Genomic DNA, 27,713 nt, shown 5'->3' with positions numbered 1-27,713 from the left:
CATGAAACAAAAACAATTTCTATATCTAATGTTCACAAAATATTCATTGGCTGCCATTAAGGGCTTGATAATTATACTCCTACAGCTATTTACAACATGTCAAACTTCGCAATGATATCAAATATAACAGAATTAAAAAATAACACTAATAAAACAAGTAAAAGTCATCTTCGAATGAGGATGTGTAAAAAGCTATACATGATTTATTAAGAAAAACGTGTAATAAATTCGCATATATCATCTTATACAAATATCAGCAAAAAATGGATTTCAAAAGTAGAAAAAAAATATAACAGATAGGTTTTAATATTCTTAATAGTATCATAAGATAAACACTGGAGCATAACTGGTTTGTTTGTGGTCACATGATACACAAAACTAAAGAGGCTGTTGGTCACATGATACACTAAGAGGATTTCTCATTGGTTATCCTGTGGTCACATGATAAAAACACTGGTTTGCTTGTGGTCACATGATAAATAAAGAGGATTTTTTCATTGGTTTGCTTGTGGTCACATGATAAATAAAGAGGATTTCTCATTGGTTTGCTTATGGTCACATGATAAATAAAAGAGGATTTCGCAATGGCTATCTTGTGGTCACATAATAAATAAAAGAGGATTTCTCACTGGTTTGCTTGTGGTCACATGATAAATAAAGAGGATTTTTTCATTGGTTTGCTTGTGGTCACATGATAAATAAAAGTGATTTCTCATTGGTTTGTTTGTGGTCACATGTTAAATAAAGAGGATTTCTCATTGGTTTGCTTGTGGTCACGTGATAAACAAAGGGTATTTTTCATTGGTTAGATGTTGTCAAATGATAATTAAACTGGAAACAATGATATCCTTTCAAAACAATGATTTTTATCATGACTTTTAAAGCAGCACGCCCCCAGATCCTTAAAAAAATAAAAAAATCGAGCATTTCAAATACATGTAGTTGAAATTTTGCCAAGGCTGCAAACAAAGTGGCTAAATCTATAATAGCTAATGTTAGATATTTACAATCCACAACAAGAGCCTGGTTTAAGCCGGGTGATGCTCCCCGAATAGGTTTTGGACACAGGAAAGTACACCTCTTGTAGTTTCAGAGTTATGTCCCTGGAAAAAGTTCAAAGTGCAATAATTTCAAAATTAGGCAAGGCAGAGTTACTATTCTTTGCACTGCACTTCTAATCAATGCAATCTATCAACCTACAAAGTTTCTTGTTGATACCTCTTATGGTTTCCGAGTTATGTCCCGGACAAAGTTCAAAATGTAAAAATGAACAAAGGGCAATAACTACAAAATTTGGCAAGGCAGAGTGCAAGTTCTTGTGCACTGCAGATCTACCCATTGGGATCTATCTTCCTACAAAGTTTCATGTTGATATCTCTTGTAGTTTTAGAGTTATTTCACGGACAAGATTTTTTTAAAGGGGAGATAATTAAAAAATTGGGCAAAATAGAGTTATGGTTCTTTGACACTGCACTCCCCCTCAATGCCCTCTACCACTGTATGAAGTTTAAACAAACAAGATATGTTTGTAGAACATGTATGCCCCCTATCAGCAGCCAATTAGTCATGTGATAAGGTTATTATGCATGACTTCTGACCAGGTGATCATACAATTAATAAGGGTTATCAAGTATCTACTGGTCATGACCTTAACCTTTGACCCCTTGACCCAAAACTCAATAGGGGTCATCTGCTGGTCACGACCAATCATCATACAAAGTTTGAAGTTCCTAGGCCTAAGTGTTTTTAGTTAAATGATCGGAAACCGTTTTAACATACAAGGTCAATGTGACCTTGACCTTTGACCCCTTGACCCCAAAATCAATAGGTTATCTGCTGGTCATGACCAATCACCATACCATGTTTGAAGTTCCTAGGCCAAAGGGTTCTAAAGTTATTGATTTGAAAGAATTTTTACCTAAAAGATCAATGTGACCTTGCCCTTTGCCCCTTTAACCCCAATATCAATAGGGGTCATCTACTGGTCATGACAAATCACCATACCAAGTTTGAAGTTCCTAGGCCTAAGGGTTCTTTAGTTATTAATCAGAAACCGTTTTTACCTAAGAGGTCAATGTGACCTTGACCTTTGACCCCTTGACCCCAAAATCAATAGGGGTCATCTACTGACCATGACCAATCACCATACCAAGTTTGAAGTCCTTAGGCCTAAGGGTTCTTTCGTTATTGATTAGAAACCGTTTTTACCTACAAAGTCAATGTGACCTTGACCTTTGACCCCTTAACCCCAAAATCAATAGGGGTCATCTGCTGGTCATGACCAATCACCATACCAAGTTTGAAGTTCCTAGGCCTAAGGGTTCTTTTGTTATTGATCAGAAACCGTTTCTACCCAAGAAGTCAATGTGACCTTGACCTTTGATCCCTTGACCCCAAAATCAATAGGGGTCATCTACTGATCATGACCAATCACCATACCAAGTTTGAAGTTCCTAGGCCTTAAACTTCTTTAGTTATTGATCGGAAACCTTTATTGCTTACAAGGTCAATGTAGCCTTGACCTTTGACCCCTTGACCCCAAAATCAATAGGGATCATCTACTGATCATGACCAATCACCATACCAAGTTTGAAGTTCCTAGGCTATTAGGTTCTTTAGTTATTGATCGGAAACCGTTTTTGCTTACAAGGTCAATGTGACCTTGACCTTTGACCCATTGACCCCAAAATCAATAGGGGTCATCTACTGATCATGACCAATCACCATACCAAGTTTGAAGTTCCTAGGCCTTAAGGTTCTTTAGTTATTGATCGGAAACCGTTTTTGCTTACAAGGTCAATGTGACCTTGACCTTTGACCCCTTGACCCCAAAATCAATAGGGGTCATCTACTGATCATGACCAATCACCATACCAAGTTTGAAGTTCCTAGGCCTTGAGGTTCTTTAGTTATTGATCGGAAACCGTTTTTGCTTACAAGGTCAATGTGACCTTGACCTTTGACCCCTTGACCCCAAAATCAATAGGGGTCATCTACTGGTCATGACCAATCACCATACCAAGTTTGAAGTTCCTAGGCCTAAGGGTTCTTTAGTTATCACTCGGAAACCATTTGGTCTACGGACCGACGGACCAACGGACCGACGGACCGACAAGTGCAAAGCAATATACCCCCTTTTCTTCGAAATGGGGGCATAATAATCTCCAAGGTTTTTTAAGTTATGGGTCGAACAAGACAACGGACGGACGGACGGACGGACAAGGTGGCGACTACATGTATATGCTCTCCCTTTGGGGAGCATAAAAATTACATGACATAATTCTGAATAACTTAACATAACCCCTAACTCCTAAGTAATGGGGTAGATGTATAGTGTTAAAGTAAATTAATACTTCGCAAATAAGAAATATATCCTCTAACAAGTTTGATTTTGTTAAACTTCGTTCGCTCACCCAGATGCATGAGGCTTTAACTTTTCTCACCCAAATGAAGAGATCTAAAGGTAATAATCTCTTCCAAAAGCTCGGTCTGAACATTTTATTATTCCCAGCAAAACTTTCAGTGTTTAAATAATAATATCATATAAAGTAAAATAATGCTCATGTAAAGATATATAACATGGACTTATAGTTGCTCAAAAGCATTGAGAATTTCTCTAAAAGTAAATACTAATAAATAAAAGAGCAAAAAGTCAATGTTCAAGAATATGGTAATGCTTTAAAAAAAAATAAACAAAAACAAATGTAAAATCTCCATTATAATCAAATAAATACAAGAAAATAATAATTTTAATGAAGTATTAATTACAACCCTTGAACCCTTTAAAAGATAATGATATTCAATAATATAGTAAATTTTTTAGAAAATGTTACAAAATGTTTTTAATAAAAAAAAGAAAAAAAAAAAAGAACAAAGAGTATATGAAGTTATTGCCAATAATATATTGTCACCTTAGTGCAATAACTGGTTAACTCCTATTAAATTTAGAAGGACTTAACGTGTTACTGCACTAAGGTGATGATACATACTTATTTGATGATATTTTTGCAGGTATACATGTTAATAAAGTAAATACCTCTTAAACTTTTAATATGTAAAAGAATGTTAGCAAGAAAAAAATCCAACTCAAATAGCTGATATTTTAAAGGGATTCCCTAATATACTGTCCAAAAAATTTAATAAACCTTGACCTTATTCTAAGCATCCACTATTCAACAGAATGGGATTGAATACCTAGTTTTCAATCAAGTCACCAGATCAAAAGTAAAGGACTGCAAGTGTTGCTTTGAATACAGTCTAAATGTCACATCAGAGATTTATATAACAGATCACCAAGGATATATCACAGATATATGGTTATATAACATAGATATCCATAATCAATTAGGAAAGGTGATTCATGGTCATATAACATATCTATGTATTCAAATAGCATATCATTATGATTATATAACAAAGCTCTGTGGCCATGTAAACTACATGCATTTCTGTGATCATATAACAGCTCTCATGGTTATATAACATTGCTACATTAGGTCATATAATAGTTTTATGGTCATATAACATGGCCTCATGGTTATATATCTCTGGGGGCCAAAAGTATCTTGGATTATAAGAAAGTTAAGTTATAATACTGCAAGTATGTTATATTGATTTATGTTGATTAATATTGATTTATATTGATTAACATTGATTAATATTGATCTATATTGGACAATTTCGATATATATGTATCTTATAAACATGTCTGTGGCTAACTAATGAATTCTATAATCTCCAATTCTAATTTATAACAGGAACTTTACAAACTTCGTATGAATACTTTAAACATGTTTTGGCCGTGTAAACAACTGTTTGTTAATGACTTCGGTTTTTTATGACTTACCTCCCTTTGTACTGGACAATTTAATTTGTCAAAAAATCGTCTATAACTAAAAATCTATCTAACAAAAAATAACTATTCAGTTCTAAGAAATCATTTGGTACAACTCTAGCTTGTACTAGCACTGACAATACCTCATTCTTATACAGCATATTCAGCTTTCTTTTATTTAAGAAGAATAAAACATCACAGAATGATACCCACTTATTAACACACTGTATCAAACATCAAAGCCAAAATAAAACAATTTGATCTATTTATCAAATTTATCAAAAGCATCCTTTTTGTAGCTCATCAAAGAATTGCCCAGCTATCTGTTAACATTTGACCAACATTCCATATAATGTACCTTCATGTACACAGAATATGTACACGTATATAAGGATATATCATGAAGATCCGGTTTGAGGTACCATTGAAAGACGGGACATCTTTGGTTCTATGTCTAACGAGGCTTTATATGTCTGCTCATCGTCGTACAGTCGTGTAGTGTCTAGTAAATAATTTGTTACCTATGTATAACAAATAAATACATGTACATACATAAATATGTGTGTAACATACACAATGTAAAAATGAAGAATTTGTAATGATGACTGAAAAAAATGTAAATTTAATTAAAATCATATATGCTCTGTTTTTAAAATCAAGTTTTAAAATCATGTTCATGGCTGAAAAACAATTATAATATCCAATACTTCTTTTTTAACCAAAAATAAACAGTACACAATTATTTTCAGTGTTCAAGCAACCCTCTAGTAAAATCAGAAAGGCAGTATATGTAAATTGATATGTTGTTGTATTTACATGTAATAGAAATGCTTTCATTTCCCATCTCAAATAAACTGATTGAAAAAAATATAAATGCCGTTCGTGACACACTGACATACATGTTGGAAAGACCATTTAGAAAATGTGGGAAAGTGACAACCTTATCAATGACTATTATGGGGGATAAACTGAATAAATAATTTTTAAAATTTTCAATTTTAGTTACAAAACAAGCCAAGCCGCGATAAAAATTGACTGATAATATATAGATTTTTGGGATATATCACTTAAGTCCTGCTGACTGGATTTACATGTAGCTTAAATGATATAATACATGTGCTTAGCTAAATAAACAATATATTCTAAAAGATTTATCTTTTCAATAAATAGTAAGACCACATCAGCAGGTGATTTTATAAAGTGAATGCTCATTCTGGACTGGGAATTTTTGTTTTGGTTTGGAACAAATATCTATATTTGACACGGGGAATTGATATGTTAGTATGTAATCCATGTAAAGGATATAAAACCTCCAGTCCTTGATTTAGTTATTGTTGCCTGGATGCCTACTATCAGTGTTTCATGGTAAATCATTAGGTAAACCTGTCACAAAAGTGTCAATATTTATAACAATTTAACCCTTAACCTTCTGAATAACTTAATAAGCTTGTCCAGCATCTATTTTATGGACTATATTGGGGACATCAAGTCAAGAAGAAAACATGGTCATTCAACAATATAAGTAAAAAGCCTGGTCAGATTGCATAGATGTGCAGGCTGGCCTGGCTGTATACTGGTGAGGAAGGATAATCATGTTTGGTTTCAGCAGGGTAAGGGGAGCCCACTGGGATAAGTGCATGTGAAAGAATGAGTGTCGGGACAGGGTGTCAAACCGAGAGTGACCTTCACTTCAATGTGTCTGAAGCATACAGTTTTAGTATCAGATCTCGTGTTAAATTACTATGTACATGTACTTACTCGAGGATGATGTTCTATGCGATATGGAGTTTGTTGAAATAATCGTATTTCTCTGATAACGTGAGCGATCTGTAACAAAATACATACCATAAAATATAAAACTTCAAGGTCATTAGATTCTACTACATAACAAGCAAATATATTGAATTGATATTCCCATCTGTAGGAAATAAATCACACAATTGAGGCTTATCACAATAGAAAATGAATTTTGTATCTTGTAAGAAAGCAACAAAATTGAGATGTCAAGCACATCCTATTGCGATACAATGACATTTTAGTATTATTATGACATATGAGTTTCACAACTTAAGTAACCAGTTGTAAAATGTTGCTTAAAAGAACAATGTTTTCTTAGTGCATTATTTCAAACACAAGTAGAAACATGGACCATCAATAAAATATCTGAACCACTTCCTCACATGAAAACATCTAGTCCCTGACACCAGGATTCAAACCCACAGAAATGTTGGGTACATGATTGGAAGTCAGAAACCTCAACCACTTAGCCAGATGGCCAAAACATACACTTTTATAGCAACTTTACTTTACCATTACTGGCTATATGGTATAATAATTTACCATTCTCATTTTAGAAAAGTTAACAAGATTGTCCTCTGTCATATCAGGTGTTCCTTCCTCAATGAAAGACAGGTCAGTGAGATACATTCCTAAATACGGAATACATGGAGGGTCACACCTGTAACATAAAAATAATATGAAATTAGGTGCTACATATGATGCGGAAAGCCCCTTATGATTTAATAGCAAGCATAAAATTTTCAATATGTAAACCAAAGCTTTCTTGGACACTGTAGATTATCTAAATGAGTGAATGCAGTATATTGTACAGTTACTAGTAACTATAGATATGAATGAATTCAGGTGGTATATATATCTCGTCTGCAATTTTTGTTAATCTCTAATCAGAGTTGTTGTTTTTATGTTTTTTTAAATGTGATTATTTATTAAAATGGGCATTAAAAAGTAACTTTTTATGTTAATCATTGTAACTTCAGTTCTTATCAATGATTATAATATTTATTTACAGATTTTCAACATCATACTTCTACTGGAAGTGTAGTTATGGTACAGAAGACGGCCACATCTTCTAGCAACAGTCTGAATTGTGTAGGCGCTTTTTTTACATGTTTTTTTTTTCAAAAGCATCCTGTAATCTAATTATAGCTCAAATATAGATCTAGTCCAAGTTTTTCAAAATGGCGGCAACATGCTGCCTATGACGGTACATTCATTGTAGCCTAAGAGCCGGGCAGAATCACCAAATTTCTGTTAGCTATAGATAGTTTTCTCCCATGAAAAACTTTAAATTAAGAACAAGGACAGGATTCTATATAACATGAAAATCAGACATGGATCAAGGAATTTTTTACCAGAAGGTGTCCCAAATTTTCAACAAGGTCAATTGAATGATAATTAAGCTGAACTATTCACATAATACATGTAGAAAATATATTAATTACCTATGTAAAGCATCCCTCATGTTTTTAAATCGGCCATCAGAAGATACGAGTGTCTGTAACCTCTCTATCATCTGTTTTGTCTGTAATGTAGCATAATAATACATTAGTTAATCAAAGTACTTAAAGTACTGGAGAGAAATTTTCGTAGACATTAATACTTTTTAGTTCTCAATTTAGAAATCATTTTGGCATGTCAAGATTAGACTCCTATATCTTATATCATTTGAAAAAAATATTATTCCTAATTCACAATGTTGAAGGTGTTGAAGAATGTCACAGAAGTTTTTTTCTGAACTGCCAGGGAAGTTCTTTAGTCTTCATGGTTTGAACGATTACATATTATGACTAAAAATCTGATTCCAATAATGTTTAGCCTGAGCTCACAGCAACTAAATATACTGATGTGACCAGTGTAGATCAAGATCAGCGGGCCCATGCTGTCTATCACGGTCAGTTTCGATCACTATTCAGTCTGTACATATTTTGAATTTTCCCCCCAAAAAAATGATCAATGTTTTAATTAAAAGATGGACAAGTCCATTTACTATATTTCAGCATGGAAAAGGGTGAAAAAATAATTATAAATCTCACAGTTTGAGATCCATTTAAACTTCACAATCAGACCGTGTAAAATATACATATACTCATTAGATAAAACATATTGTTTGACAGCAGATTATATCTTATCCTTTTAGATAACTTAAAAATGTACGATGATGTTCTGATAAAAAATTATAACTTACCTGTTTTGACAATTTTTCCCAGGTTTTCTTCAATCGATATACAGAGCTGTTAACAAATGCAGCACAGATTTGAAGAACCCCGTTATAGTTGTGCATACATCGACATATATCTGCTATTGCTGCCCATTTCTCTATACATGCTACACGTTCCTGTAGATTGGTTCTACTTACAATCTCTGTCACAACCAGTCGACTAACCTGAATAAATGAAAATAATTTGGTTAAATATACCAGTTTTAACCCATAACCTGATGAATTTACATTATGGACTAGTCTAGCTTCAATTTTTAGAACTGTCCATTATAAATTGTAGGGATATAGAAAATTTGATGTTAGTCATTCAAGAGTAGTATAGAGCGCGGTCAGATTGCAAGGATGTACAGACAGACCTGGTTTTATGCCGGTAACAAAGGCTTTCACCACTTTTGGTTCCATCTAGCAGTTTAAGGGTTAAAATCTAGCCTAGGATTCAGGCATTGATAGTTTTTGCTTATTCATAACATATTTTTTGATTATTCATAACATATTTTTTGATTATTCATAACATAATCACTATATCGTATTTGTTTGTGCTTTTGTTAACAGAAGCACATAAAAAAAACAGGCTAGTTACAATCTTGCCATCATATAGAAAAACGTGATTATTTAACTTTGTGACTCACAGGGTGAGGAAAATGTGAAGCCATGAAAGGGACTCAAACTTGGAATCCCTGGAATACCTTATCACTGTCTTTTCTGTCAAAGCTACCCATCTGCTTTCACAGATATATACCTTTATACTGGTACCCCTATTAGAGAGCATTTCTATACAATGCTTGCTTCAAGGTTTAAACAGATTTAATATCTGTGCTACAAAAATATTATCCAAATGAAATTCATTATCTTATTTAATATGCATTTTTATCTGCTATATATTTTAGAATGTATAGAATGGAAACAAACAAAAATTCTAAACCTCACTCATTTTTCATAGTGTGATATCAACTAATCTCATTGACATTTTTCAATATCTTATCAGAACATAATTTAAGTATATTTACCTCATTAAATCTCTTACTGACAAGAAGAACATGAGGAGCTTTGTTAGATTTGTCAGGCTTCATCCACGCTTGTCCAAGTAATTCTCTACATAAAACAAAAATATTTCATCAGTCAGATAATGTTAAAACAATGAAGTAAGGAAAAGTCTGGATAGAAAAGTACAATGCATTTTAAAAGTTCTTCTAATGAACATGACAAAATAACCAATGACAATTTTAATATATATTTATGAATAGATACAGTGTGATCCATTAGCGAATTACATGTATCCACACACATGGTTTTAGTTGGGTTATAAGTCACACCTACATTGTATAAAGGTCATATGGCAACTTTCAGGTTATGATATTTTTCAGGCATTAGGCAACTTTCCAGTCATATGGTGTTTTTTGGTTATATGGCAACTTTCCAGTCATATGGTGTTTTCAGTTATATGGCAACTTTCCAGTCATATGGTGTTTTCAGTTATATGGTAACTTTCCAGTCATATGGTGTTTTCAGTTATATGGTAAGCTTCCAGTCATATGGTGATTTCAGTTATATGGCAATTTTCCAGTCATATGGTATTTTTTTCTAGTTATATGGTAACTTTCCAGTCATATAGTTGTTTTCAGGCATTAGGCAACTTTCCGGTTATATAGTGATTTTTGGTTATATTGCAACTCTCTGGTCATGGAATTTTCCTAGTCATATGGTGACTTTCCAGTCATATGGTGTTTTTCTGGTCATATTGCCACATTCTAGCTTTAGTTGTTTAGGAAAAACATCAGGTGCCTCTGTGTGCCATATTACAGAAACAAGTGGGCAACCACTACCTGTCTTAATCAAATGTTTTGAATTCATTTATATCCTCATGACTTGTATCAAGTTTGTTAGAATTTCTACAAAAAAGAAGATGACATACTCGCTCCTGATAGATGTAAATATTTGATGATCAAGGAATGTCAACTGTTCAGATATGTCTAACGCTGATAAACTATCAAATGTGTCCTTTGAAGATGTCTAAAATATAATTATATTAATGAATAAGACATACTTTATCTTTTTAAAGCAATCAATTATATCAGTATTAAAAATTGAAAGTGAGCATAATTATAACATCTTGGCGAGCAAGTAAGTTTTGTGAAATTTAATTATTATTAACTGAAAGGTATGCTGTCTGAGGAAATATGAACATACTACATATTACCTCTGCTTGAGCAAGAAATTTTGTAAGATTTATTATTGAAAGATAAGCTGCCCCTAAATAATATCCTGATGAAAAAAAGCATACTACTTATGGGTGAGCAAGAAAATTTTGTGAGATTTATTATTTAAAGGTAAGCTGCCGCTATTTATTATCCTGAAGAAAAGAATGAACTAATTACCTCTGGGTGAGCAAGAAGTTTTGTGAGATCTATTTTAGGTTCTGTTGTTTCCTTGGTAAGAGTCCTCAGTATTGAAGCCGCAGCCTTGTGTTCAGCTGGTAACAGATTTGTATTACATACCATCTCCTCCAGAAAATCTATCACAGATACCTTCAGCTCATTGTCACAGTCAAAATCCTAAAATATCATGACACAGTCAAAATCCTAAAATATCATAGTGCATGTATTGTTACACAGTCAACATCCTAAAATATCATTGTTAATGTCTTGTTACATAGTCAAAATCCTAAAATATCATAGTGAATGTATTGTTACACAGTCAAAATCCTAAAATATCATAGTGAATGTATTGTTACACAGTCAAAACCCTAAAATATCATAGTGAATGTATTGTTACACAGTCAAAACCCTAAAATATCATAGTGCATGTATTGTTACACAGTCAAAACCCTAAATTATCATAGTGCATGTATTGTTACACAGTCAAAATCCTAAAATATCATGTAAATATATTGTTACACAGTCAAAATCCTAAAATATCATTGTTTATGTATTGTAATGAAGTCAAATTTGAAAAATACCATTGTCAATTTATTGTCACACAGTAAAATCCTAAAATACCATAGTCAATGTAATCAAAGTATTGTTATACACACAGAATCCTAAAATATCATTGTCAATTTATTGTTTCATGATTAAAATTCTAAAACATCATAAATGTATTGTTACACAGTCAAAATCCTAAAATACTAAATAAAAATACTGAAATATCATGACCATTGGTGATTCACCCATGAGGGTTCGCAGTAAGTCTGAAACATTTACACAAAACTAAAGACTGTAGGCCAGCCTTTCTGATGAAGGTCATTTTGACATTTAATCTACTACCCTAAAAACTAGGAGTCATTTAAACAAACCTACATAAAAAAATATAACAATACCTGGGAATGTTTGGAGACCCAGTGTTTAATTATGTTAAGAACTCTCATAGTTGCTGCTGTACTTATTACTGACTCTCTCTTCTTTAATAATCTCGAGTCTGTAGCACCTGATTAATATAACAAAATAATGGTTTACATAACAATAATTTTATTATATACTTGTAATAATGAAATATTGATGAAATAAAATGCATATTTCAATTTTCCGTATTTTCACTGTAAAAAATTATTTTTCACTGAAGTGCAATATATTTTCTAAATTCAGCCAATACATAAAATTTTAGGGGAAGTCTTCCAAATTGTAATGTTTAAAAAGAGAAAAAAGTATGTAATGAACAGAAAAGTTTTTCTATGTATATAGGATTTATTTTCATTTTGTAATATGAAAATTATCATATTTCACTTGTGGCCACCACCACTTATAAAATATTTATTTTCATTACTCGATGAAAATAAATTCTGTATATGAATATCCTCTATCTATTTTATACAATAAGACTTTTTTTCCCTAATGTTTCCATTTCACTTCTGATCAATGTTTGATTATAACATCTTTTGACTGTTTTTTGAAAAATTTACTTTAAAAGCAGGTTAACCAAATTTCTGACATGGGGCGCATGACAAAAACTTTACATTTTAAGAAAGGAAAATGAAATATAATTATAAAGATTTTAAAGAACAATAAAATACAGAACAGATTAGGCAATAAAATATCTAGAACCAATAGGGAAATGAAATATTATCAAGAATAGATACAGAAATGAAATATTATCAAGAATAGATAGGGAAATGAAATATGATCAAGAACAGATAGGGAACTGAAATATTATCAAGAACAGATAGGGAAATGAAACATTATCAAGGACAGATAGGGAAATGAAATATTATCAAGAATAGATAAGGAAATGAAATATTATCAAGAACAGATAGGGAAATTAATTATTATCAAGAATAGATAGGGAAATGAAATATTATCAAGAATAGATAGGGAAATGAAATATTATCAAGAATAGATAGGGAAATGAAATATTATCAAGAATAGATAGGGAAATGAAATATTATCAAGAATAGATAGAGAAATGAAATATTATCAAGAAAAGATATAGGAAAATAAAATATTATCAAGAAGTGATAGGGAAATGAAATATTATCAAGAATAGAAAGGGAAACAAAATATTATCAAGAACAGATAGGGAAATGACATATGACCAAGAATAGATAGGGAAAAGAAATGTTATCAGTGATTTTTTTCCCAATTTTCAAAACAACCTGTGGCTTTCTGAAGGGGAAAATATAGTGCAATAAATAAGAAAAGGGGGAATACCTGAAATCAAATTTCATCAACTGAAAATGGAATTTACCCACACAATTTAGTTTTATAAAAAAAAAATTAATATCAATTCAATTTAACATGCATGGTACATAGCAGAGGCTATCTATAGAGATAGCTTTCCATGGTTCTGGTAAGGAAGAGCACGAGGCATTTTAGGGGAAAATATTAGCAATTTTAGGGGAAAATATACCTATTTTGGGCTATGGGAAACAGCCTTTTTTCGGCTGTAAAATACAGCAAAAAAATCACTGGTTATCAAGAACAGATAGGGAAATGACAAATTATCAAGAACAAATAGGGAAATGAAAAATTATCAATAATAGATAGGGAAAAGAAATATTATCAAGATCAGAAAGGGAAATGACATTTTATCAAGAATAGATAGGGAAATGAAATATTATCAAGAACAGATAGGGAAATGAAATATTATCAAGAATAGATAGGGAAATGAAATATTATCAAGAATAGATAGGGAAATGAAATATTATCAAGAATAGATAAGGAAATGAAATATTATCAAGAATAGATAGGGAAATGAAATATTATCAAGAAGTGATAGGGAAATGAAATATTATCAAGAATAGAAAGGGAAACAAAATATTATCAAGAACAGATAGGGAAATGAAATATTATCAAGAAGTGATAGGGAAATGAAATATTATCAAGAATAGAAAGGGAAACAAAATATTATCAAGAACAGATAGGGAAATGAAATATTACCAGTGCCAGCACTGAGAAACCTCTGCACTCTAGCCGAGGACTGATCAGGGGAGTAAACTCCTGATCCAGCTGTCGCAGCAGCAAACGCGGCCGTAGCTGCTGATGAACTCGACCTGAAATAATAAAATCCGTAATTCATGACAACTAATTCATTGTTAACTCTAATTATGTTACTTAGTTTACATCATAATCTCTTGATAATTTAGCCTGTTTTTACCTGTAACCAGATTCAAAAGTGATATAATAGAAATAGAATATAAATTCTATCAGAAGATTTTTATTTTTCTTTTATCTTTAAGAACTTGATTTGAAGATTTAGAAATGGTAAGAGAATGGTAAATTGTTCATTAATAACTTATAGCTATAAAGGGATTTATGATATAGTCATATGCTAATTTAACAACTTTTTTCTCAAGAAGCATAAAAAACAACAGAATTTGAGAATATATTTGATTTAGTTTTTAGTCAAAACATACATTTATTTTATCTGGATAGTGATAAATAGATCTTGTTTGAATAATTCCTTGAAACCAGTACTGGTATGTCATGACCAAACAAGGGGGCTAGCCCAAAGTCGAACACTTGAGGACAGAATGGTAGTGGGTCAGAGGTTATAAATGTAATCTCTAAGCTCAACTTAGATCTCAGGTATTTGATTGGTCTGAAACTCTCATAGAATGTACACTGACCAATTAAAGTTTTTAAAGTTTTAAAGAGATTTGAGGCAGAACTCAGAAAAAAGTTCCAGGTGTCAAAAGCTGTAAGCTAATAATAATGCTTACCACAAAAATTTGAGTTCATAAAAGGCAAAACCCATGACCAAAAGAGTTGGAAACAATTATGAACCCAGGACAATTATTTGAACAATCATTATAAAGGTTACAATTACCAAATATCTTAGGTCTTAAGCCTCGAGGATTTTAAAGAAGAAGATTTTTCAAAGAACCCATGACGGCTAAGCAGGGTTGAATTTAAGCAACTTCGGTAGAGAACCTCTAAATAATGTTATATAGTTACATTCTGCCTTGTATTATCAGACAAGAAAGTTTCAAATTTGAATTTTTGAAACACCCCTTTTTTTGGCCCTGTGACCTATTTATGCAGTCAACCAACACCATTTAAGTTAACTTTGACAAGGGACAACCATTTAATGATCATTCCTGAGAAGTTTGGTCAATTTAATTCCAACAATCTGTTTCAAAGGATATGCTGTTTAACAAAACCATATACGACACAAAACCCACTCCATATGACAATGGACACATGGCCATCACAATAGCTCACTGTGAGCATGTTGTGCTCAGGTGAGCTAAAAATGCTGACTCGACATTAACTTAGATTAACTGACAGAGAACCTGCATAGCAACTCCGCATAAGTAAAAGCTAATAATTAGCAACTTAAATAAATAAATTCATTCATTCAATTTGCATAAAACTCATGCATTTGAATGTAACAAAAAACAAACCATGCTATCATTTGTCATTAACGCATATATTTAACTAAAATTATTCTGAGATCTGTAAAACAAAAACTTAATCAGAAGTGAAATACGTGTACTCTTTTAGTTTCAACTTATATTAGATGATATATACATTGTATAAAGATGAGGCCAGGGATTATATGAGTCAACCGATTACTTCTGTTTATAGTCATCAGTTATAAGACAGTTACTACAATGTCTCGTTCAGTTTTATCAACAAAATTAGTTATGGTACTTGGTCAGTATACATAATATATGTTTTGGTAAAAAAATATAAAAAATGTTTACTAATTTGGTAGAAAATGTTTAAGTGCCAGACAGTCTCAGCTTGTCAGCAAAACTGCCACACAGTTCTCCGAGCATTCTGGGTTTCAGACAGGCTGTATAATTTTTTCTCACACTCTAAAAAGGAGTCTCTATAAGATATATGGAATAACTTCAGCCAGCGTTAAGATATATGGAATAACTTCAGCCAGTGTTAAGATATATGGAATAACTTCAGCCAGCGTTAAGATATATGGAATAACTTCAGCCAGCAGTTAGATATATGGAATAACTTCAGCCAGCGTTAAGATATATGGAATAACTTTAACCAGCAGTTAGATATATGGAATAACTTCAGCCAGCGTTAAGATATATGGAATAACTTCAGCCAGTGTTAAGATATATGGAATAACTTCAGCCAGTGTTAAGATATATGGAATAACTTCAGCCAGCATTAAGATATATGGAATAACTTCAGCCAGCGTTAAGATATATGGAATAACTTTAGCCAGCAGTTAGATATATGGAATAACTTCAGCCAGTGTTAAGATATATGGTATAACTTTAGCCAGCGTTAAGATATATGGAATAACTTTGGCCAACCTAAAGATATATGGAATAACTTTAGCCAGCGTTAAGATATATGGAATAACTTTAGCCAGCATTAAGATACACGTATATGGAATAACTTTAGCCAGTGTTAATTTTTTTTTAAAGTGTTTTAACATAGATAAAGTGTGTTATTGTAAAACAACTTTTCCTAAGACTGGGGCCATTTAGAGCCTTACATGCATTTCTTATATAGCACTACAAACAAGTGTTTTAGCTATGTAGCTATCACGCTGAAATTATGTTTGATATTTTTGGGGTATACAATGTATTATGCTTTGGTATTTTATTCAAACAGATCAGTATATTTTTTTTAGTTTAAGACCTTTTGTAAGAGAACTCTTGCAATAATGTTTAGTGGTAAGATGTTGCATCTTATTACTGCATGGATTTCTGATAACAATGTATAAGCAAATCTCTTTGTGATTTGAAACATATAAAACATATAAACCAAAGAAAATTCATACCAGCAGATTCAGACTTGAATCAAGAACCTTCATTTTGTATGGCCACATTGCCTCTCTACTGAGCTACTGTCACTAACGGTATGTGACCATTTGTTAACTGTAGCTAGAAGATCTGAACTTAAAGTATGACAGTTGACAAGAAGCGCCGCAATGCGACGAAAACCAGGTTTTCAACGACCAAGTTTTGATGTGACAGCAATCAATAGGTCAAATTGCGCTGAAGTTAATGAGTGGAAGCTGAAAATTCTATTGTAAGCAAATGACCTTGACCTTGCTCACATATATCTAAGTGGCAGTCAAAAGCTGCCACACAGCAAGTTTGGTGAAGCAACATCAAGTTATAACGTGAAACTGAATTTCTTTTTTAAGCAACAGTGACCTTGACCTTGTTCACAGACACCTGGGTAGCAATCCCAAGTTGCCTCTTGATATAAGCTACCCACATACTAAATTTGGTGTCAATAGGTCTAAGCAAACTCAAGTTATTATGCAGAGACTGAATTTCTATTTTTAGCAACATTGACATTGACCTTGATCACAGACATCTGGGTAGCAATCCCAAGTTGCATCCTGATATAAGCTACCCACACACCAAATTTGCTGTCAATAGGTCACAACTAACTCAAGTTATTAAGCAAAAACTGAATTATTTTTAGCAATTAAGTGACCTTGACCTGAATCATAGTCACCTGGGTAGTTATCCCCAGTAGCCTCTTGATATAAGCTATCCATACACCAAGTTTGGTGTAAATAGGTCAAGTAAACACAAGTTATTGAGCAGAAACTGAATATCCTTTTTAGTAACAATGACCTTGAGCTTGATCACATACACCTGGGCAGCAATCCCAAGCTGCCTCTTGATATAAGCTACTTACAGACCAAGTTTGGTGTCAATAGGCCAAAGGAAACACAAATTATTGAGCAGAAACTGAATTTCTATTTTAAGTAACAGTGACCTTGACCTTGATCAAGGACACCTGGGTAGCAATCCCAAGCTGTCTCTTAATATAAGCTACCCATACATCAAGTTTGGTGTCAATATGCCACAGCAAACTCAAGTTATTGAGCGGAAACCAAAAGTTGATGCGCGCCCGCAGACGTCGGCATTACAATAACCAGTTCTCATTGAAAACCTAGTCAATAAGTTAATTCTAAGAATATAGATGAAAACTACCCAAATTGGATATAATATTCAAATAATATGTTCATAATTATAATGTATGCATAATTGACAGGTCTATAAAATTGGACTATACATGTATTAAATGAATCACAATGCTAATCTAGACCATCCACCAGTAGTTAGTCAGATATGAGATAAACTACAATATATTACAAAGAAGTGAAAATATATGTAAAGTAAATATATGTATATATATGATGATATAGATTTATCAAACTGCAAAATACAGAGACATGTACATTCTAGTTCTATACAGTAAACTTCACATATAGCGAACACGGTTATAGCGAAATTCCGGTTATAAGGAACAAAATATTTTGGCCCGAATTTTGCCCTTCTTTATTTAATGTAAAAAATTACGGTTACAGCGAACACGGTTATAAGGAATTATCGCTTATAAGGAACTAATTTTTTAGTCCCAATGCCATAAAAAGTACAGAAAATTACACTTTTATAACGAACTCCAGAATATCGGCTATCCGTTAACAGATCACGCATTTTCTTCTTTCGTTTTCATCGGCACAGATTCAAACTTGGCCGGATATATATTGAGAACAAATAATGACGATGACAGTCAATCTTCCGAAGACAAAATCTATTTAGATGATCTTCCGGTTGTGTCAAAAAAATGAAGCTATTGATTGTTTGCACAAGATTAGATCATACTTCGAGTCTAATGCACATGTTGAAGAAACAATTTTTAAAAGTTTATTGGATATTGGATTTAACCTGAAGAGTTGTAAACATTCCCAAACTAAAATTAGCGACTTCTTCAAAGCAAAATGATTATTTTTGTGCATGATACTGTATCGTTGATAAATAACAATATTGCATATATGGTACATATCATATAATTATCTTATAGATATATTTATACATAAAAATTATATTAAAAGAAACAACATTGCAATTATTCCTTTTTTCTTTATTGAATCAATATAAGGGAGAAAAGAATGACGAACCAAAGAGTTATTTCTCTTAAGTAAATGCTGTTCTAAATGGAGGACGATGGTAAACAATTAGTTTGTTATATGTAAAACTGTTCGCTATAAAAACTTCTGATACAAGGAACTAATTCGCTATATGCTTACAAAGAACTCCGGATATAAGGAACAGATTTTGAATGTCCCAATGAGTTCGTTATAAGCGGAGTTTACTGTATATAGTATGATCACTTTTCACATTCTTGTGAACTGAATTGTAGCAGAAAAAAGTGAAAAGTGATTGAAAGAAAGAATAAGAAAAGCTGTTTCAGAAATAGAATGCCTAAAATGAATATGAAACAGTTATAGTATAGCTTTTAGAGTAGTTTAAGTAAGCACAACCTTGCCTGTCATTTATGTTTTATTAACAGAACTAAGATTCAAACATACCAGAGATATGGAACTTGCCCTATAAAATTTGCTGTCATATATTTCGTATTTTTGTTGTTCACATATTGAGCAATAAAACTATTAAATTTTTTCTCTTTTCTTCACTTCTACCAATAATCTTATGATTTTGTCAAACACCCATCGATTTAAATGGTTTTTTAGTTGTCTTGAAAAAAATAAGTTATCGATCTTGAAAAAAAAAGAAAAAGGAACAGGACCACCAAAAAATGAGAAAAAAAACCCACCAACATTAAAACATTTAGCCAGAAAATTAAGTACTTAGGAATCTGTATTTAAAATAGACTATTCTAACATTTTCCCAACAATGTATGAAATATAGATCTATATATGATATATAGAAACCTTTACAGAATTGCCCTCTGTCTAGCAAGGACCTCTTTACAACAACCATTTTAATTTTTCCCAAACTAAGACTTCTCAGTAAGTTTAACCTGTACAGAACAACACCTCTGACCAACAACCAAAATCTTTGTCTTCCAAAGGGTGTTTCTATGTATAGGTTAACCTACTGTACAATCACGTCAATCAAACAGGGTGTTTCTATGTACAGGTTTACCTACTGTACAATCACGTAAATCAAACAGGGTGTTTCTATGTACAGGTTAACCTACTGTACAATCACGTCAATCAAACAAGTTAAAAGAACACTATTAAACTTCTATATACACAAGAGTCCGGTTTGAACCGGGTGATGCTCCCCAAATAGGTTTTTTACACAGGAAAATACACCTCTTGTAGTTTCAGAGTTATGTCCCTGAACAAAATTCAAAGTGCAATAATTCCTGAATAAGGCAAGGCAGATTTACTTTTCTGAGCACTGGACTTCTAATCAATGAGATCTATCTACCTGCAAAGTTTCATGTTGATATCTCTTATAATATTAGAGTTATGTTCCGGACAAAGTTCAAAGTGTAAAAATGAACAAAGGGCAATAACTCCAAATTTAGGCAAGGCAAAGTTTACCGTTCTTGTGCACTGCACATCTACCCATTGAGATCTATCTATCTACCTACAAAGTTTCATGTTGATATCTCTTATAGTTTTAGAGTTATGTCTCAGAAAAAAATTTTCTTAAAGGGGAGATAATTGAAAAATGGGCAAAAAAGAGTTATCGTTCTTTGACACTGCACTCTGCCTCAATGCCCTCTACCACCGTGTGAAGTTTAAACAAATATCTCCAAGGGTTTTCAAGTTATGCTCCGGACAAGACAAAAGACAGACAGACAGAAGGACAGACGGACAAGGTGGCAACTATATGCTCTCTCTCCGGGGAGCATAAAAAAAGTGATCTGACTAGTATATACAGTTAATATCACATGTGCCAGTGTGTTTGTGACCAGTAGAAAGCAGAGTGAAGTGGTCACTAACTTGATAACTAGCTATTAATTAGACCACACTATATATGTATAGTTAGTGTACATGTATATAACTAAGGTGACCACACAAGAAAGAAGTCTACAGCTAGCTAGTGTTTCTATTTTTAGACTACCTAGGCCGTGTGAAATGGCAATGTAAATCTTTAACTTGACTTAGTGACATCTCCCTGGAACAAACAACACTTAATAACTTAATGCTGACACATATGTTATGCACTTAATAACTTTATTCTGACACATATGTGATACATTTAATAACATAATAATGACACATATATGATACACATAATAACCTAATACCGACACATATGTGAAACACTTAATAACTTAATTCTGACACATATGTGATAGACTTAATAACTTAATTCTGACAAATATGTGATACACTAGTACATCATTGCTACAGGATGCTGTAAAAAACATAATAACCCTAGATACTAGAGGTAATATGGGAATTTTGAATCACTATAGTAATAAAATCCATGTGATGTTATAATTTAAGGAAAAGTGAATTAACCAGTGTGATTTAAAAATCATGTGATGTTATTATTTAGGTCAAAGGGAATTAACCAGTGTGATTTAAAAATCATGGAATGTTATTATTTAGGCCAAAGGGAATTGACCAGTGTGATTAAACCCATGCGATGTTGTTATTTAGGCAAAAGGGGATTAAGCAGTGTGATTAACATCATGTGATGTTATAATTTAGGCAAAAAGAAATTAAGCAGAGTGATTAAACCCATACGATGTTGTAATTTAGGACAAAGGAAATTAAGCAGAGTGATTAAACCCATACGATGTTGTAATTTAGGCAAAAGGGAATTAAGCAGAGTGATTTAACCCATATGATGTTGTAATTTAGGCAAAAGGAAATTAAGCAGAGTGATTAAACCCATATGATGTTGTAATTTAGGCAAAAGGGAATTAAGCAGTGTGATTAACATCATGTGATGTTATAATTTAGGCAAAAGGAAATTAAGCAGAGTGATTAAACCCATACGATGTTGTAATTTAGGCAAAAGGAAATTAAGCAGAGTGATTAAACCCATACGATGTTGTAATTTAGGCCAAAGGAAATTAAGCAGAGTGATTAAACCCATACGATGTTGTAATTTAGGCAAAAGGAAATTAAGCAGAGTGATTAAACCCATACGATGTTGTAATTTAGGCAAAAGGAAATTAAGCAGAGTGATTAAACCCATATGATGTTGTAATTTAGGCAAAAGGGAATTAAGCAGTGTGATTAACATCATGTGATGTTATAATTTAGGCAAAAGGAAATTAAGCAGAGTGATTAAACCCATACGATGTTGTAATTTAGGCAAAAGGGAATTAAGCAGAGTGATTAAAACCATATGATGTTGTAATTTAGGCAAAATGGGATTAAGAAGAGTGATTAAAACCATGTGACATTGTAATTTAGGCAAAAGGGAATTAACCAGTGTGATTTAAACCATGTGATGTTGTAATTTAGGCAAAAGGGAATTCACCAGATTGATTAAAATCATGTGATACTATAAACTCTTTGGGTGAAAAGGGCAAGTGGAATTTATAAAGAAATAAAAGCCATGTGATGTTATAAATAATTTAGGCAAAAGGGTAAGTCATAAATCTATAGGGATTACAACCATATAATGTCGGGGGAAAAAGACAAAGGGAATTCATAAATCACCAGAGCGATTAAAGCAATGTGATGCTATAAGTCATTTGGGTAAAAGGGACAAGTAATTCATAAATCACCAGGGTCATTAATGCCACGTGATGTAATAAATCATTTGAACAAAAGGTAGGAGGAGAATTAATGAATCATCACAGTGATAAAAATCCTGTGTTGTTATGAAACATTTGGGAAAAATAGAAAAGTGGGAAAATAATAAATCCCAATATTGATCAAGCCATGGGATGTGATGAATTTAGGCAAAATGGATTAGGAGAAGTCTAACAAGATAAAAGTCATATAAAGTTATAAACCATTTGGGGGTAAATCCATACAGTGATAGAAAAACATGTGATGATTTAAATCCTTAAGGCAAAATCCATTAGGCAAAGGGGACCAAAAAAGACTCATTTTTTTCACCACACAGCAATCATAAAAGCCATTTGAAATCATCAATAATTTTGGCAAAAGGGACAAGGGGAAATAATAAATAATCACAGAGATAAAGGTCATGAATGTGATAGATCATTTGGGTGAGAGGGTCATTAACATGGGATTAGTGAATCATTTTAGAGTAATTAAAAAGCCTCCAGATGATTGAAAATCATTTGTGAAAAATATATGGGCAATAGTAAGTTATAACTGAATAAAAATAGTATTTCTCTACAGGATGGTGACAGTAAATATAATGGCAATATAATCTATGAAAAAGTATAAAAAGGAAAACTAATTAAATAACTTAGATTTACAACTAAATAATTATGTTGAATGAGCAGTTGAAATAAAAATTAAAATTGAAACAAAAAATTGTATTTTCTTCATTATAAAACAGTTATAAGTTGTAAGGTAAAAAACGTACCTTCGTTTAGATGCTCGAGATGATGTCACTACGGCACCTGCACGTGCTTGAGGAGGAGAACCATCTGTATGTGTGGCAAAGCTACTTCTCGGAGTTATAGATGTAGATGTATCAGAGTCTGAACTGACTGTAATGTAAAAATAACCAATCATCATGACCCTAAACTTCTATAAATATCTAATTACTTTAATCACTTTTAATGTTTGTTTATTTTATTGGGTTTTACATCACACTGACACAGTACACGACATATGGTGACTTTTCAGCTTTACTAGTGGAGGAAGACCTAAGGTGCCCTTTAGTGCATTTTTTCAGGCACAAACAGGCACCTGAGTAGAACCATTGATGTTCCTAAGCTAGCTGGATAGCTTCCTCACATGAAAGAATCCAAAGTCCTTGTTGGGATTTGAATCCACAGTAGTGAGGGGCAATTGGTTTGAAGTGAAAGACCCTAACCACTCAGCCACGGACCATCCAATTATTTTTAATGCATTTCATTAATATATATACAGTTGTTAAATACATAACAGAAAGATACAAATTAGTTTGATTAGGAGGAGAATAGTAGCCTAGTGGAAAAGATGTCTGCCTCTATAGCCATCTATCCCCGGTTCGAACCCTACCTAGGTTACAATTAAAATTTCTTTTCTCATATGAAACCTAAGTACTGGCCTGAAGGTTATATAACCTTTTTTCTGTGTTCTGCCTCCAGTCTCAGAACTTCCATTGGTCAGTGTATTCTTTTATTTTGGTTTCTGACCAAACAAATACCCAAGATCTGAGTTTGAGCTTAAAACCTCGGACCCAGATTAATCCAGAAAGATAACTCGAAAGTGGTTCTAATACTCACAATCATGATAAAATAAATACTGTTTTACTTTACGAGTAAATCAGAAAGAGGACAAATTGATATTTTACAGTACTTACAATGTTTAACTTTGATTTGTGGTGCTACTATGTTAGGTGATGAGTAACTATAACTGATAGGTGAGGGGGCCCGTCTCAGTTTGGGACTAGTACTAGGTGACCTAGCTGAATGTTTAGGCGAGGTAGATCGTATTATGGGAGATGGAATTCTCACAGGTGAAGATGATTTCTTTGGCTTGCCAAGTCGCAGAGGAGATGTTGTTGACGATGAAAACAAGTCTGTTGAATATTTTTCCGGCATTTTAACAGGTGTTGAAGGCCTTCGGGGACTTGTCTCCCCGCTTTTTGGAGTCAAAGGTTGTGGTAATGAGCGTCGTGGGCTGCCTAGTGGGCTGGTTGCTGGACTAGGTCGTGGCGTTCCGGGTGTTAACGTTTCCGAACTGGGAACAGAATGTAGGCCGTACACGTGTGAATCTAACGATTCAGAAACACTCAGAGATAATCCGGTGCAAACGTCTGGCATAAGATATTTATTGTTCAACAGATAAAAATCGTCTGTTGATGATTCACCGAAATCCGACGGAAGCATAACAACCTCCGACAGAGAAGGATCCATTTTTATTGCAGGTATATCAGGGATTTCAGAGTCACACAGAGTCTCACATGTTGCTATTGGGGCTTGTTTAGGGGGATCTAGAAAACTGTCAAGTTCACTTGGACTGTCGTCACTGTCCATGGAATCTTCTCGTTTCAAAGCTGAAAAAGTAAAGTGTATATAAGAAATTAGCAGACGACATTGAAATAACATTGTAAATGACAACCAAGTCTCTAGTCTGACAGTTACATTTTGACTGTATGTGTTCACATGTGTCCCTAATCAATAATGCCAGCATTTTAATAATGTCACTATACAATGATGTCAATATTCAAAGATGTCACTATTATTCAAAGATATTCCTACTCAATACTGTCATAACACAATGAGGTTACTACACAATAATATCAGAATTTAAGATACACCTTCAATATAAATACTTACACACTTTTTGATAATCATTAAACCAGCTGCATTTAATTTTACATTCACATTCAACAGATTTGTGTCTCTACAAGTTTTCTGGTGTGATTATTTTCAACTTTTCATACTTCCCCGTTCATTGTCTATACTGTTTTGCTAGATTCTTTACTTCTGCATTAGTAATGATGTAGATTATATACATATTCCTTCAGTTTTGTTCAAATTTTCTTAACATATTTCACAGATGACATTTTATAAAGAAGAATAACGTAATGGGGCTACTTTGTGTGATCTGTATCACTCTCTATGTTGTGTAAGGTACCGGTAGTATTCACACTTAATTTATATGAATTTATTTTAGTTCATTTGTATTGAAAGCTATAAGCTATATTGAAACACTCTCGAATCTGTTCCTAAAATCAACCAGTACTGAGCAATGAGAGCAAAGTTTCTTGTTCATAGAAACACAGCCAAATCAAGCATCAAACAACACATCAGGAAAGCAATCATAAAATATTCCTTATATATGATAAATATTGTGAATTACGTAATTTGATAACCTCACAAAAGATTCAATATCCTTCTGTCTCATTCAAAACATAGTACATACTATCCACTTACTTTTTAAAAAATCAACATGTTTAGTAGTTGTGCTTGTTCGTTGTGTAGGAAGGGCCGATGTCTCATCATTCGAGACACTGCTCATCATCTCTACCTTCATACAACCTGTGCTTATTCGTCGTATCCGATCTAAGTTCTCGACACGTGGCTTTATTACATTTTTATTATCCTCACTTGGCGGGTCCTTTGTAAACTGTTGCAAAGCACTTCCAAGTAATTCAGCATTCAGAACAGTTCTAGAAATATCAAATCATATATATATTGTTTGTTATAATACTGCACATTTGTAATGTCACTTTCCATTGGATAATTGTGATGTTTATATAGTTTTATATACATGGCTGCTGTCGGTTTATGAAGAATTCTTACCTTTTTCTCTCTTAAAAATGATGCTTGCTTAATTATAAATTCGTTACCATTATATGGCCATATATATAAACAGCTGTTTGCGATATAACTCTCGTCTAGCAGCTCAGGTTATATTTCCAAACAACCTTTTATATAGGACCTTATAACCTGTCAAAAATCTTTATAACTTATATAAATCACGAAGTGTTACTTTATTTGTATAAAGACTGATATCTGAAGATTTGACAAGACTTCTTAATCAACCTAAAAATAACCATCACAGACTCAGATAGAAATATTTAATTGCAGACTCTGAGGACTTAAAGAACTTAGACTCTAATCTTAGTTTAAATGATTTTATCGATTTTTTATTATATAAGTTACGAGTATTTACATGTACTAAACATATCAAAATCAGACTTATTATCATACTTGTCTGAGGGAGTATCAGTATTAGGTAGCAAGTCTGAGTCGAGGCTACTCGAGGTAATTCCCTCAGGACTTCTATAGACTTTCTTCAAGGCCTCCAACACCTTCTGACCAGTCGTGAACACACGATATGTGAGCAGGAACGTATTGAGGAAATCAATACTGAGAAATCTTAGATCCGTCAGCCTTTCTAGAAGTCTCTCAACACTTCCGTGCCGAATCTATACAAAAATAAAACATTAAATATTACAATAATAACTTTATATCTCCATCAGATAATTTCTGAAAAGTTTCTGCTGCACCTAACAAAATTATCACAAAAATACAGATCTTTTGTGCAAATTTTTTTCTACATAAAAAGAGGTTTCAATAATTTATTGTACCTAAGAAGAGCATTAGTGGCCAAGTGGTTAAGATTGCTATCTTTGAATCACCTGCCCCTCGCCATTATAGGTTCGACTACCACCAGCGATTCTGAATTATTTCATGTGAGCAGGCTCTTCATTTAGATTTTGGAAACCTTGGTTGTTCTACTTGGATGCCCACTTGTAACTGAAATAATGCACAGAGGAGCATGTAGGGTACTCCTCCAACAAAGAAGCTAGGAAGTCGCCAAATGGTTTTTACATTGTCAGTGTGACTTCAAGCTGAACCAAATAAATGAAGGACCTGAGAAAATTGCATAAATAACTATTTCTAAACAACTTCAGTATCTTTGTATGAATAGAAACTTATACATGTATATACCTGGGGAACTTTACATGAATTGAGAGTACGGCTGAATTTGATATCCACATCATCTCGAAACAGTTTGGGATCTGACCTAGAAATATAAAAACAGTATAATTTCTCTCACTAACTTGTAAAATCTGATTTGGTAAATATCATTATACAGCCAATATTATCATGCTATACAAAA

General features: G+C 32.8%; 1 protein-coding gene across 4 annotated transcripts in view; it reads right to left on the bottom strand.

Annotated features, from left to right (window-relative positions):
* Window positions 1-3,243: 3,243 nt before the first annotated feature.
* LOC132716284 (ras-specific guanine nucleotide-releasing factor 1-like) overlaps window positions 3,244-27,713 on the bottom strand; it is a 114,511-nt gene continuing 90,041 nt past the window's right edge. For 2 of the 4 annotated variants that reach the window (XM_060699520.1, XM_060699521.1), the window contains 16 exons: window positions 27,542-27,617; window positions 26,798-27,015; window positions 26,018-26,253; window positions 24,439-25,134; window positions 23,512-23,638; window positions 21,109-21,162; window positions 14,222-14,334; window positions 12,169-12,275; window positions 11,228-11,404; window positions 10,765-10,862; window positions 9,860-9,944; window positions 8,820-9,017; window positions 8,077-8,156; window positions 7,175-7,292; window positions 6,593-6,661; window positions 3,244-5,355 (listed from right to left, as the gene is read on the bottom strand). In XM_060699520.1, the coding sequence (XP_060555503.1) occupies window positions 5,233-5,355; window positions 6,593-6,661; window positions 7,175-7,292; window positions 8,077-8,156; window positions 8,820-9,017; window positions 9,860-9,944; window positions 10,765-10,862; window positions 11,228-11,404; window positions 12,169-12,275; window positions 14,222-14,334; window positions 21,109-21,162; window positions 23,512-23,638; window positions 24,439-25,134; window positions 26,018-26,253; window positions 26,798-27,015; window positions 27,542-27,617 (2,575 nt within the window). In that variant the 3' untranslated portion in view covers window positions 3,244-5,232. The remainder of the gene's footprint in view (window positions 5,356-6,592; window positions 6,662-7,174; window positions 7,293-8,076; window positions 8,157-8,819; window positions 9,018-9,859; window positions 9,945-10,764; window positions 10,863-11,227; window positions 11,405-12,168; window positions 12,276-14,221; window positions 14,335-21,108; window positions 21,163-23,511; window positions 23,639-24,438; window positions 25,135-26,017; window positions 26,254-26,797; window positions 27,016-27,541; window positions 27,618-27,713) is intronic. The other 2 variants (XM_060699522.1, XM_060699523.1) reach the window with 1 other exon arrangement.

Source organism: Ruditapes philippinarum, unplaced genomic scaffold (genome assembly GCF_026571515.1).
Source record: "Ruditapes philippinarum isolate M1 unplaced genomic scaffold, ASM2657151v2 ctg154_1_1_1_1, whole genome shotgun sequence".
Classification (NCBI taxonomy): Eukaryota; Metazoa; Mollusca; class Bivalvia; order Venerida; family Veneridae; genus Ruditapes; species Ruditapes philippinarum.
This window is presented reverse-complemented; position numbering and strand designations above follow the sequence as displayed.